We start from the raw sequence: 13,217 nt of genomic DNA, 5'->3' as shown, positions 1-13,217 counted from the left end.
TCTGGAAAATCCCACGGACAGAGAAGCCTGGCGGGCTATAGTGCATGGGGTCGCAAAGAGATACAACCGAGCGACGGAACACACACATGCACACACACGCATCTGACTGCCTTGGCAACAGAGGCACGGATATCTCATAGGCAGCAAAACAGGTAATGACTTAAAGTTTCACTACCGAAGACTCAGTGGCCAAACGTCTGTGCTGCACCGCTAGAGTAGGAGTGGTGTTACTCGCTCAGTCGTATCTGGCCTTTGCAACACCAGGGACTGCAGCCCGCCAGGCTCCTCTGTCCACAGGATTCAGGCAAGAACACTGGAGTGGGTAGCCATTCCCTTCTCCAGGGATCTTCCTGACCCAGGGATCAAACCCACATCTTCCCCATTGCAGGCAGATTCTTTACCATCTCATCTGAACCACCAGGGAAGCCCAACTTGACCTTCAGTTCAGTTCAGTTCAGTTCAGTCGCTCAGTCGTGACCGACTCTTTGCGACCCCATGAATCACAGCACGCCAGGCCTCCCTGTCCATCACCAACTCCCGGAGTTCACTCAAACTCTTGTCCATCGAGTCAGTGATGCCATCCAGCCATCTCATTCTCTGTCGTCCCCGTCTCCTCCCACCCCCAATCCCTCCCAGCATCAGACTCTTTTCCAGTGAGTCAACTCGACGCATGAGGTGGCCAAAGTATTGCAGTTTCAGCTTTAGCATCAGTTCTTCCAATGAACACCCAGGATTGATCTCCTTTAGAATGGATTGGTTGGATCTCCTAGCAGTCCAAGGGACTCTCAAGCGTCTCCTCCAACACCACAGTTCAAAAGCATCAATTCCTCGGCAATCAGCTTTCTTCACAGTCCAAATCTCACATCCATACATGACCACGGGAAAAACCATAGCCTTGACTAGACGGACCTTGGTTGGCAAAGTAATGTCTCTGCTTTTTAATATACTATCTAGGTTGGTCATAACTTTCCTTCCAAAGAGTAAGCGTCTTTTAATTTCCTGGCTGCAATCAGCATCCCCAGTGATTTTAGTAAACCTTAAAAGAGTTGTGGGACACTTTTACATCGTCTTTAACCTCATATTAAAGTCAAAATGCTATGTAACTGCATGACGTTTGCCCAGAAGAATAAAATATGCACTTTGCTCATCAAGATAAGTGCGTGGCTGCCATGAGGGTGGGAATCTGCAGACTCCGTGAGGGTCATGGTCCGACATCACAGACGGCCTTGAGGGCACATTTCCCAGTGTGGGGGCTGCTTCAGTGAATTAGGGGGGTTCCTGCGGAGTGCATGTAAACCTCGGCTCGAGGGATGGGGGGTCCTGGGAGCCCCCGCATCTCCTTCTCCTCTTCCTCAGCCCTTGATATTCTGAAACATTCAATATGTTCAAAAGATCCTTTCTGGGAAACAAAACAAATCAATGTGGCATCTGACCGCCCACAAGCCTATGGGCCGTGGAGTAAAACCTAGAGTTTACGTAGGTTCTGCTTCTCAGAACAAGCATCTCCGAGTGAGCCAGGCACCCTGCAAACGCTTTCAGGGTATTTTTCCTCCTAATCTTGCCCCCTACCGTTTTTTAAAAGGAGCATTTGGAGGTGAGGCAGTTAAGTCACAGATTAGAAAAAGGCAGCCTTCAGAGTTTACCTTCCCATTATTAAAAAGGAGCTGAGATTCCTTGCAGGCTCCAGGAGTCTAAGCATCAGCGTATATAACCTTCCAGGGAACAAGTACTCAGCCGACTGAGCTGTACATCAACCGTGATTGATTTAGAATATTGGGGCCCTGTTATCACACCAACACAATTCCCTGTAAATGCCCTAAAGAAACATTTCTTTTCAACCAATTTGCTCAAGCAAAAGCTTACCTTGAATTGCAAGACAATGAGTTGTTTTTTTTTTTCTTTTAATTAGGAAGATACTAAAAAAGGTATTCTCAATTACCTGGTGATGGATTTTTAAAGAAGATTATTCCTAGAGCAGGTCAAGGCTCTTCCTGCTGGGACCCCAGTGACCCCTCTCTCTCTCTGGGGCCATGGGGTTATTGCCCTGATCCCTCTGCCACTTGTAGAGCTGTCTGTTGCAGGACAGCAGAAGCATGGTGGACACTGTTTCATCCAGTGACACCCTCGTGTGAGCCGAATGAAACCTCAAGGTCGATTCTCCTGGGCCTGAATGCAGCTCAGAACCAGACTCGTGGGTGCTCTGAGCAGTGGTGACCACGATGGAATAAACATGGGGCTCCCGGGGAGACCACATGGAGGGGGACGGTCGTGATAAGCATTCCAGCATTCAGCCAGGAAGTCAGCTGCACAGAGTCAGGACTGTGGCGGCCTCTGGGAAGGGGCTTGGTGGAGGGAGGATCTTCTGAGATGAAGGAGTGTTCTGTGTCTTTTAAAGGATTTCCTTTCAGAAATTATTTTATTATTCTTACTATTTATTTTTATTTTTTGGCTGTGCCTCGTGGCATGCGGGATCTCAGTTCTCCAACCAGGGACTGAACCTGCACCCCCACAGGGCAGTGTGGATCCTTAACCACTGGACGGCCAGGGAAGTCCCACCTTCTACGTCTTGATGGGGTTGCACAGGGCATGTTAGTAAGCCCATCACACTGTGGCCTTGTAAGCGTGCATTCAACTGTAGACGACTTCTGTCTCTATCAGGAAAAATGGAAACCCAGCCTCAGAACCTTGAGCCTCAGTGGCGTCAGTGGGGTTACCGCGGGAGGTGGGTCTGAGCATATGTCTCTGTGCTTTTTTCTTCAGGACACAAAAGCCCCTGCAATGCAGAGCTCAGATCAAGGGACGCACGCACCAACAGAACATGACATCTTCCAGGCTTGGTCACGCCCAGGTACCCCAGAGCCCCCAGTCCAGCCCAGCACAGTGGACTCCTGCTGTGATCACGGGTTCTCAGGCGGGAAGGTTGAGACGGGCACCAGCTGTCTATGAGCCTGGCACCCGTCCATACCTGCATTTCCAGGAGGGGCAGTCCCGCAGCTGAACAGTGACACCCCCCCAGAGCATCTCCCCTGACCTCGTGAGAACTCAGGTGGAGGACCTACCCTCACCACTACCTCCGCAGTGAGACGTCTGTGACATGCTCATCTCAGAATGCACTCTCGAGGGTGCCATGGACGGGGTGTCCGTGACCTCACAAAATTCACGTGGAACCGAATCCCTGCAGTGATGGTGTCCGGAGGCGGGGCCTTGGAGCCTCCGTGATGGGATGAGTGCTCCACCAGCAGGATGAAGGGGCCAGAGCTTGCTCCCTCCCTCCCTCTCCCCCTGAACCCCCATCCTGTGAGGACACAGGGAGAAGGTGGCCATCTGCAAGCCAGGAAGAGAGCCCTCACCAGACATCAGTGCCGCCGGAGCCCTCATCTTGGACTTCGAGCCCCCAGGGACCACGTGAAATAGACAGAAGGTGCTCAAGCCGCCCAGACTGTGGTCTGTTGGTATCACAGCAGCCTGGACCACGGCAGCAGACATGAGGGGCTGCCAGGCATGAAAGCATTAGCGTGGTGCCTGGCAGCTAGCAGCAATCGACACACGACCGTTACCGTCACAGCAAAGTTCTCATCAGCACAGAGACGGATGACAAATGCTTCAGAAGGGAGTTGCTCACTCAGACTTCAGAGATTCAGTAACGCCCACCGCTGGAGTCCTCTGGCACCCAGTGATAGGAAACGTCCAGGGAGGTGGATGGATGCACGCAAGCCAGCACGTCACCCCGACCCGGGAGGGTTTACCCTCTGACGTCTTCCCCAGGCAGAACCAGGCGCTCTGCCTCTCGGAAAGGGAATAGGGGACCTTGGTGTCTGGACCCTGCCTGTTCTGGAGTGACCCCCAGCACGGCACAGGCTGGTGGGTGCCCAGCACACCTGGCCAGCAGGTGAGAGACCGACACTGCAGGCTCCCGCCGGCTGCCGCTGCTCCCCGGGGCTCCACAGGCCCTCTGGAATTTAGCCGAAGCTCCAGAAACTGGAGCTTAATTGACAGAGTCCACATCACCACCAGGAAGTGCTATGAAGCAGCGGCAGCCACGACCACAGGAACGGCACCCCCGCCTCCCACGTACCTTCATACAGCCAGTCGCTGAGGCCGTTGTAAATCACGCCTTCCTTCCCAGTGGAGACCACGCGGATGGCCTGCTTCCCGACGTGCGCGCAGTAGTAGATATTGTTTTCAAAGATAAATATCTAATTGGAAAGAGAAAAAAAGCACAGCATTAATCAAGGAAGCAGTTACAAACAGGGTGTTCTTAAAACCCCAAACCAGCCATTTGGTTGGCATTTTCCTGGTGCCTTTATTGGACAGAACAAGAGTCTCAAGATCCCTTGGGGCTCACCTGCCTCCAACACCATGTACACTGAGGGTCAATCAGAGGCTCAGCCTACACAGAGCTCACCCAATGCTGCCATTTACCACAACTGGACAACTGACCTGAAGCCCTTGAGGGTGTTAACATCCAGTTGCACTGACTGTGTTAGCAATTGTATTTTCCCTAGAAGTTACGAATGGCGGGGCTGGGAAACTGGAAACCTGAGACTTATTCACTCAACATTGACTAAAAACTACTTAGTGGACTTCCCTGGCAGCTCAGTCGGTAAAGAATCTGCCTGCAGTGCAGGACACCCGGGTTCGGGAAGATCCCCTGGAGAAGGAAATGGCACCCCACTCCAGTGTTCTCGCCTGGAGAATTCCATGGATGGGCTGCAGTCCCTGGGGTGGCACAGGGTTGGGCACGACTGGGCGACTGGCGCTTGGTGGGAGCAGGGGCAGCAGAGGCTGAGACGGTGAGCTGGCGGCACGGGCTCAATGGGCGTGAATCTGAGCATTAAATTCACATCTCCCACTGACCCCGGGAGATAGTGAAGGATGGGGAAGCCTGATGTGCCGCAGCCCACAGGGTCGCAAAGAGTCGACACGACTGAGTGACTGAACACCACCACCACCGTTTAGTGGGCACCGACTCTGTGCCAATCCCGAGAAGCGCGTCGATGGATGAGGTGGGAAGCATCATGCACTTTCATCCTACTCACAGTCTGGCAAAGAAGACAGGCTTTCACAGGAGAATGCTCTGACGGGGACAAGTGGAGACGCGGGGACAGTACCACTAACTCAGACAGGCTTGAGAAAGTGACTGAAAAGTATATATTTTTAAATTGTGGTCAAACATGCTTGACATAAAATCTGCCACCTCGGCTGCTTTTAAGTGCACAGTTTGGTGGCATTAAATGCACTCACAGTGTCATGCGACTGTCACCACCATCATCTCCTGGACTCCTGTCATCCTGCAAAATTAAAGCCCCGCCCCCATAAAACACCAACTGCACTCCCTGCCCGCGGTGCCCACTGTGCCACTTTTTGCATCTTATGTACCTGACAGCTCCAGGGACCTCATAGAACAGAAAAGGGCAGTGTGTGTGCTTCTGTGTCTGGCTTGGTTCACAGAGCATGACGTCCTCAAGGTTCCCCTGGGCTGGAGCGAGGGTCAGCGCTCTGAGGAAGTGGGCTTTAGGCTGTGACCTGAACAGGGAGCAGGACGAGGAAAGCGGGCCGAGAAATGAGATGGCACGGGGCAAACAGCTTGCGAGAAATCAGAGGCAGGCATGGGTGGCTGCGGGGCTGGGTGCGCGCTCCCAGTGACCAGGATCCTGCCAGGCGCAGGACCCCGGGGGCAGCAGGAAGCCCTGGCTGAGCCTTGAGGAGGGAGTGCCAGGGTTGGAGCGAGTCCTCTGCAGGTGAGCCGCGGGCTGTGAGGATGTGGGGAGGACGAGCAGGCGTCAGCCTGTCACCGCAGGAGTGAGGATGGAGGTGGACACAGGTGGACCGGCAGGGACAGCAGTGAGGACGCCCTGAGCGTGGCCAGTGCGGTCGTGGAGGAGGCAGAGAGGGCCTCCGGCTGCCGGCCGGGTGACGCCTGTGCAGCACTGGGGTGCCCTGGGGGATGCTACAGCTCTGACCTTGGGTCAGCGGCTCTCAAACTTGGCTGTGTATTAGAATGATCTGAGGAGCTCTGAAAAACCCTACTGCCAGGTCCAGGAGCCCAGCCCAAGGATCAGAATCTAGGGGTGGGACCCTGGCATCAGTATTTTAAAGAAACACTCCAGGCGATTCCAAAGTGCAGCCTAATCTACGAAACTGCAGCCCAGGAAAAAATCCAACATCTCCCGGAGCTCTTAAAGTATGAATCCGCCTGCTCGCAAGGCCCTGGTCAATTCTGAGTGTGTTTTCTGTGTTTGCCTTTCCCTTCTCCAGGGGATCTTCCCAACCCAGGGACTGAACCCAGGTCTCCCGCATTGCAGGTGGATTCTTTACCAACTGAGCCACCAGGAAGCCCCTTCCACCCCCAGGGGGAAGCAAATCTCCAACGTCTATAGAAGCGGAGCCATGTGGACCAAGAATAGGACTCAATCTTCTTTAAAGAAATTCTAAAAAATATATTGTCAGTGTCATTGACAAGACCAGTGAGAGGGTGCTTGGCAAGCACAGTAAACAGTGCAAATATTGACATTTTAAACAGAATTATGCTGAAAGGGCAGTGCCCACAGACGGTTCTCATGGAAGGATGGAGCTGAAAACTTGTCAAGTATCAGCTTCCTGCTCAGGCCTTCTGCCTCTTAAACATTCACTTCAACCAGAAATGAGCTGGAAAACTTCCAGACACAAGTACACATCCTCGTTTAATTTCTGCAGCTGTTCTTATGAGTTTGCCGAAGGGTAAAGATGTATTATGAAATTTTAACTTCTTTTCATGAGTTCTAAGCCTAACAATGCATTTTTGAATCAAGTCAGACCATAGCCAATTAATATTCTGAATAAGTAAAATTTGCTATGATAGACATTAAATCCATTTTCACGTTGGCTGCATTTTTAATGGAAGGAAAACAAAAGTGAACAAGTTGTAGGGAACAACGCGTTTTGCTTTGACGATGTTCACATTTACAATACGAGCCTGGGTTTTACAGAGCTTCAGCCCTCTCCAGGCCCCGCAAGGATGTCTGCACCCCATGCTCTGGGAGCACAACAGACCTGCTGCAGGACTGGACCAGGGCTGGATTCCCAGGGGTCCCTTTATCTGTCACTGGAGATAAAGGCATGGACTTCCTGGGTGGCTCAGTGGTAAGGAATCCACTTGCCAATGCAGGAGACGCAGGTTCAATCCCTGGGTCAGGACAATACCCTGGAGAAGGACATGGCAACCCACTCCAGTCTTCTTGCCTGGGAAATTCCACGCACAGAGGAGCCTGGCGGGACACTGTCCACGGGGTTGCAAAGAAGCAACTGGACAATAATGAGATGAATGCAGAGCCCAGTCTTAGGTGGGCGAGAGGCTGAGTGAGCTGACAACTTCAAAGCACTGACGACGGTGCCCAGCGCAGAGTAAGGGCTCAATAACACACCCGCTAGTCTTGCTGAGGTTACTCTCACCACGACAAAGCTTTATTCTGCCTCGAGGGATGAGGAGAGGATTACTGGGGGAAGTGACCAGGAAGAACACCCACGCGTTCCCAGGGTGGTTACAGGAAAGCCCAGAGACACATGGAGCCAAAAGGGGAGCTTACCATCTCGGGGTGCCGGGGATGGGACAGTCACCATGACTCGGTACAGTTTAGCCGTTGGTTCCGGAAAATCAAGGCCTAGAGGGAGCTGTACTGCCCGGCTCAGGGCTTGACTAAATGGAGCGGCACAGCTCCAGTGGGATGATAAAACAGAAGGGATGCTGGACTTGAAATAGAAACCTAAATTTAAGCTGAGACGACTAGACATCCCGTTCTGAGTCCATTACTTAACCTTGTCCTTGTAACTTGATCTCATGTCCTTCACTACAAAACAGGTTGACTGGATAATCCCTAAGATTTCCTCATATTAACCCCGTTGAGTCCAGAGGTATCTGACATCTGGGAAGACGTTCAGCAAATTAGTGATGCCGCTACCAAACTCGTAAATGAAAGGAGACTATCCTGCAGGGGAAATTCAACATTCACAGTGAACCCAACACGCTTCTATTAAGGGGAAAACGGATTCTCTGGATTCCAGCTAAAACCCCCAGATATCACTCATCCCAGGTTTCTTTAACTGACATGGCACGGCAACTGCCCCTCTCGAGAACACATTCCCAGGAGTGGTCACGGTCTACCGATCGCTTTTCCCCTTGTTTCCTGCTTCCTCTCTTGAGTCCCCGCACTTCCTGACCGAGCACAATTTTACTAACATTTCCACAATAAAGGAGGATGAAGGATCCTGTTATATAGGAGATTAGGTTTACTTTATAGGGCGAGATGGAACAGTCTGGGTGGGCACGGAGCGCAGGCTGGTTCAGCAGAGACGACGCACTGCATTCCTACAGCAAACGGGATCGCCCCTGCTTGTTCACTCTGATCCCACTGGGAGCTACACAGCTGACCCACGCCACTGGAACACCGCACACAGGCAAAACACGTCACAGGAACACGGAAATTCTGCCTCTAGATCTTGAAACCTGGTCAGTGCATCCTTCAGCAGACTCTGGAGGAGAAGCCAATGGCGACGGACAGGCCGGCTGACCTGGGGAGGCTGGCGCCCATCAGGTTCCTGTGTCCACCTGGCTTTAGCTTCTGCATGTATTACAGATGTCACCTCTGGTCCCCTGAAGGGCTTCGTCCATGGGCCACAGAGCAGCAAGTCAGAAGCACCAACTGTGACTCAGGGACTGGACACCCCTCCTGTGTTAGGAGCTGAATGGCCGCTGCACAGAACTCGACCTTCTGGCTAACTTTCTGTTTACTGCCTGGACACTGGTCAGGGTGGCCGTGGGCTGGAAGGGGAGCGCGCTACTGTTGACATGCTGCAGATGGCCGAGGAGAACGGAACTCACCGGGAGGAAGCCGTCGCTGCGGCCTCTCCGAGTGCACAGTTCCAGTCACATCCCTCTGGGCACCTGGGGACTCGGGAAGAGAATAAGGAGGGATTCCACAGCCACTCACGGGGGTCCTGAGTGCTGGGCTGTCCCCTGGAAGTGGGGACCTGAAGGAGAACCCCCAGGGCTGCGAGGAGTCCCATGGAGGGGCTACACCTAGGAGCAGCTGCTGACAAACGGCCCCTGTCCATATCCTGCTGAGCCGAGCCGGTGCCAGGCTGGAGCCAGGCGTGTGAGTCGACCTGTCTGCTTGGCAGATACAAGAGACCCTGTGGGTGTTTCCGAGTAGCCATCAGGCTCCTGGAACAGCCCCTGTTGCCTGGGTTCAGGTCAGGAGACACCAGTGATGGTAGGACTCGTGGGACTCCACTGGAGTGAAGTTATTATGCAACAGTGAAAAGAAGGTGCTCAGCAACACCCATGGGAGGGTGAACACAACGCCGCTGGGGTTTTTCTTTGAAAAGCAAACCGGCTGGTGGGAAATCACACATCAGTCTGGCCGACCATGAGGTGGAAACCGGGACAACAAATGCCGCCGACCTCTGACTGCACAGTTACCATTACCATAGTGTATATGGGAGGAGTTAAAACTCACAGCCCTACAAAGTACACATGTACACGGCATATGACTGCTTTCGACAAAACAAGACTGTCTGGTATTTTATTCCCTTCTAGATGAGAGAGAACGCGAGAGGGTTGGTGGGTGAAGTATAAAATTTAATTTTAATACAACTAAAGTTATATAAAGTCTGACACTGTTTCCACTGTTTTTCCATCTATTTCCCATGAAGTGATGGGACCAGATGCCATGATCTTCGTTTTCTGAATGTTGAGCTTCAAGCCAACCTTTTCACTCTCCTCTTTCACTTTCATCAAGAGGCTTTTGAGTTCCTCTTCACTTTCTGCCATAAGGGTAGTGTCATCTGCATATCTGAGGTTATTGATATTTCTCTGGGCTCCAAAATCACTGCAGATGCTGATTGCAGCCACGAAATTAAAAGACGCTTACTCCTTGGAAGGAAAGTTATGACCAACCTTGATAGTATATTAAAAAGCAGAGACATTACTTTGCCAGCCAAGGTCCGTCTAGTTAAGGCTATGGTTTTTCCCGTGGTCATGTATGGATGTGAGAGTTGGACTGTGAAGAAAGCTGATCGCCGAAGAATTGATGCTTTTGAACTGTGGTGCTGGAGAAGACTCTTGAGAGTCCCTTGTACTGCAAGGAGATCCAACCAGTCCGTTCTAAAGGAGATCAATCCTGGGTGTTCATTGGAAGGACTGATGCTGAAGCTGAAACTGTAATACTTTGGCCACCTCATGCGACGAGTTGACTCAATGGAAAAGAGTCTGATACTGGGAAAGGTTGGGGGCGGGAGGAGAAGGGGATGACCGAGAATGAGATGGCTGGATGGCATCACCGACTCTGTGGACATGAGTTTGAGTGAACTCCGGGAGTTGGTGATGGACAGGGAGGCCTGGCGTGCTGTGATTCATGGGGTCGTGGAAAGTTGGACACGACTGAGCGACTGAACAGAACAGAACAGAACAGAACAAAGTTATATAACATGGTTTTGCACCATGTCTGAGAATCTATATCAGAAGTGCTTTTCCATGTCACTAAGCACACTCTGAGACGTGCCTTTTAGGAGATACACCGTAGCTTATTTCATTAGGTCCCTGCTGTCTGACACCTATTCTGGCTTTTATCATGATAAAAATGCTCTTGTGTGCGTCTTAGGACTTGGTGGGATCTCTGCCATTTCCCAAGGATAGATTCCGATGAGTAACACCGTGACTCATGTTCCTTGTGCAAAAAAAAAAAAATGGGTGGCGGAGAGGAGCAGGGGGTCAGAGACCCACAGGGCACGCTGACGGTACAGGAGTGTTCACACCAAGAACAGAAGGAAACCTGATAACCACGAGAATATCTTGTTTATCAGATTTTCAGACTGAACAGCGATACCCAAAGTTGCTCAGGAGGCCCTGTGCTCACAGTCAGAAAACCATGTCGAAAGGGACTTTTCTTCGGTAGATTATGTGAGAAAGATGCTGGACAGAACGCATAGATTTCTCAAACTGTGTCTACAGAGCCTGATGCCAGGGGGAAGCTGTGGCCTCTGATCTGAAGGGAGCAACAGACGTGTATGTACGTAGATGCGTGCTGTCTCCAGGTCAACGCGCCAAGGCGCTGAGAAGCGCTCCGATTACTCGGCCTCGTTTCGGGAACTCAGCAGTCCTCTCCTTACTCTGTCTTGCCCTCCGAGCCCCTGCTGTGGCCTTTCTCCTGCTCAGCCGGGCAAGGACGTGACCGTCTGTTCCTCCAGTTGGTGTCTGAGTCTGGAAATGCAATGATGGTGGGGGTGGCGGCGGCAAAGCTGTTGATTAAGTGAGGGTTTTCTAGACTCTTAGGGACTCCTGTCCAATTCCGGAGCATCACCATCAACCCCACAGATGTGCGTGAGCACCTCCAAAGAGCTGGGCAGGGTGCTGGACACTGGCTCTGAAAGTCTGACTGGTGCTGGGGCCACAACTATGCTGTGTGAACGGCACATGTTCCCAGTCCACCATCGCCCCAGATTCAGCACACTTGGCTCTCATGTTGGTTCCTGCCCAGGCGGCGGTGGGACCTGGCAAAATTCACACCATTGTTCTGCCTTTGGGCTTTCACACCCGTGAAATACAGATACTTACACCTGCCGTGTGTGCCTCATGGTGGTATCTGGAGGATAAAAGCAGACAATTGTGCCGCAGAAATGCTGCAGAAAAACTTGAGGGTTTTAAAGCACATTTAAAGGAAATGCACTATTAGCATAATAACTATCATCAGCCCGTCCAGTCCTTGCTGCTAGGGTACTGATCAAATAACGGAGTTCCTTCAGCTTCTCACGTCGGCACTGCCCACCCCAGCCTTTCCTCCAGAAATCAGTGCAACACAGAGCATCACATTTCGCCACAGCAAAACAACACGGGATTTAATGCCAAAGAGCAGAGTTCAGCGCCAAGAAAAAGAAAGTCTTGCCCACCATCTAAAACCATCCTTCTTACTAGAAGGTACTCACATCACTGATCCTTTCAAATATCAACCACAACCTAGGAGAAGCATCTGAAACATCACCATACAGACCCTCCCCTTGGTGCAAATGGATGAAAAGCGTGCTTTTCAGAGTCGAGCCCCCGAGAAGAGCTGTCAGGATCTGTCCCACTGCTGAACTCACACTTTAACCTGCAGAGCTCAGAGGTGCTATTTTTCCACAGGTGAGGGCAACCCTTCAAAATGAAATCACGCTCCAGTGCAGCTGATGGCCGTGCTCAGTCCCCTGGGACGTGGGAGCTGAGCAAATTCACAGTGACCACAGGGATGAGGCCCTGGCCGCACCCAAGACCTTGGGAGGGTCTGCCCGGCCGAAGCGCGGGGCTGAGGCAGGGGGAACCTGCCAAGCCCCCTCCTCTCCCCGTGGGCCTCTGAGTCGCGGGGCTGCCCATGGACGGCCTGGTCGGCCTCCTGAAATGCCAGGCTGCGGAGTGCTGGGAGGAGGTGTGCAAAGGCACTTCCTGAACCAGGGTGCAGGGTTGCGCAGGGCTTCCGAGCCGGGACGTGGAGGGTGGGCAGCGACTCGTCAACCCTGAGGGCACCAAGCCCACCATGGGATCTGCCTCTGCAGGCCTCCTACCCTCTGCTGCCTGTGGCCCGCAGCTCAGCCCCTGCCAGAGAGCTGGTGTGGTCCATGGCAGAGCCTGGACAGGGCCACCCTGTCCCTGGGGCACCCCCGTTCCTGGGGGCAGGAATTCTTGGTACCCCTGGGAAAGGCCCCCTGGAATCACTCACCGTCTGGGGTCAGTGTCTACCCCTGAGCAAGTCGCCTTTCTTTAGAAGATTTGGGCGGGAGGGACCTTCAAAGCTACACGGGGGCCTTTCTCAGGGGCTTCGGAACTGCTGGCAGCTCCTGGAGGGGCCCCCACCCTCCCTGGGGGCACCGCCTCCTGGGCCGAGCTGCGCGCCCCTCCCTCAGCGGCGCTGTGGTCACCATCATGAGTGCAGCTGCCCCGCAGCCACGGTGCTCATCCTTCCAACAAAAGGAGGACTTCCCGGGTCACCAGACTTGGGAGAATATTCGCCTCTTTTTATAGAGAAAGAGCAGTATTTGTCAGTCCTTTGTGGTGGGGACATATATAAAGATGCGCATTTAACTGTTTCAAATCTAATATGCACAAATTATTCACATTTCAATCTCACCAAAATTCAACGAATTAAAATTGATAGTATGTCAACGTTAAAATCATAGCGTATTATCCTTTCTTGGAGGTAAGTGAAAAAGTG

The 13,217-nt window shown here is 52.4% G+C and overlaps 1 protein-coding gene across 1 annotated transcript in view; it reads right to left on the bottom strand.

Moving 5' to 3' along the window:
- Window positions 1-13,217, bottom strand: part of DPP6 (dipeptidyl peptidase like 6) — a 425,246-nt gene that overhangs the window by 114,676 nt on the left and 297,353 nt on the right. Inside the window, exon 10 of the mRNA XM_088832008.1 lies at window positions 4,076-4,196. Coding sequence (XP_088688134.1) covers window positions 4,076-4,196 — 121 coding nt within the window. The remainder of the gene's footprint in view (window positions 1-4,075; window positions 4,197-13,217) is intronic.

This window comes from Moschus berezovskii, chromosome 3 (assembly GCF_049115385.1).
Source record: "Moschus berezovskii isolate FMDL1 chromosome 3, NW_MosBer_1.0, whole genome shotgun sequence".
Taxonomy (NCBI): Eukaryota; Metazoa; Chordata; class Mammalia; order Artiodactyla; family Moschidae; genus Moschus; species Moschus berezovskii.
The sequence above is the reverse complement of the archived record's forward strand: the minus strand, read 5'-3'. Positions and strand labels throughout refer to the sequence as shown.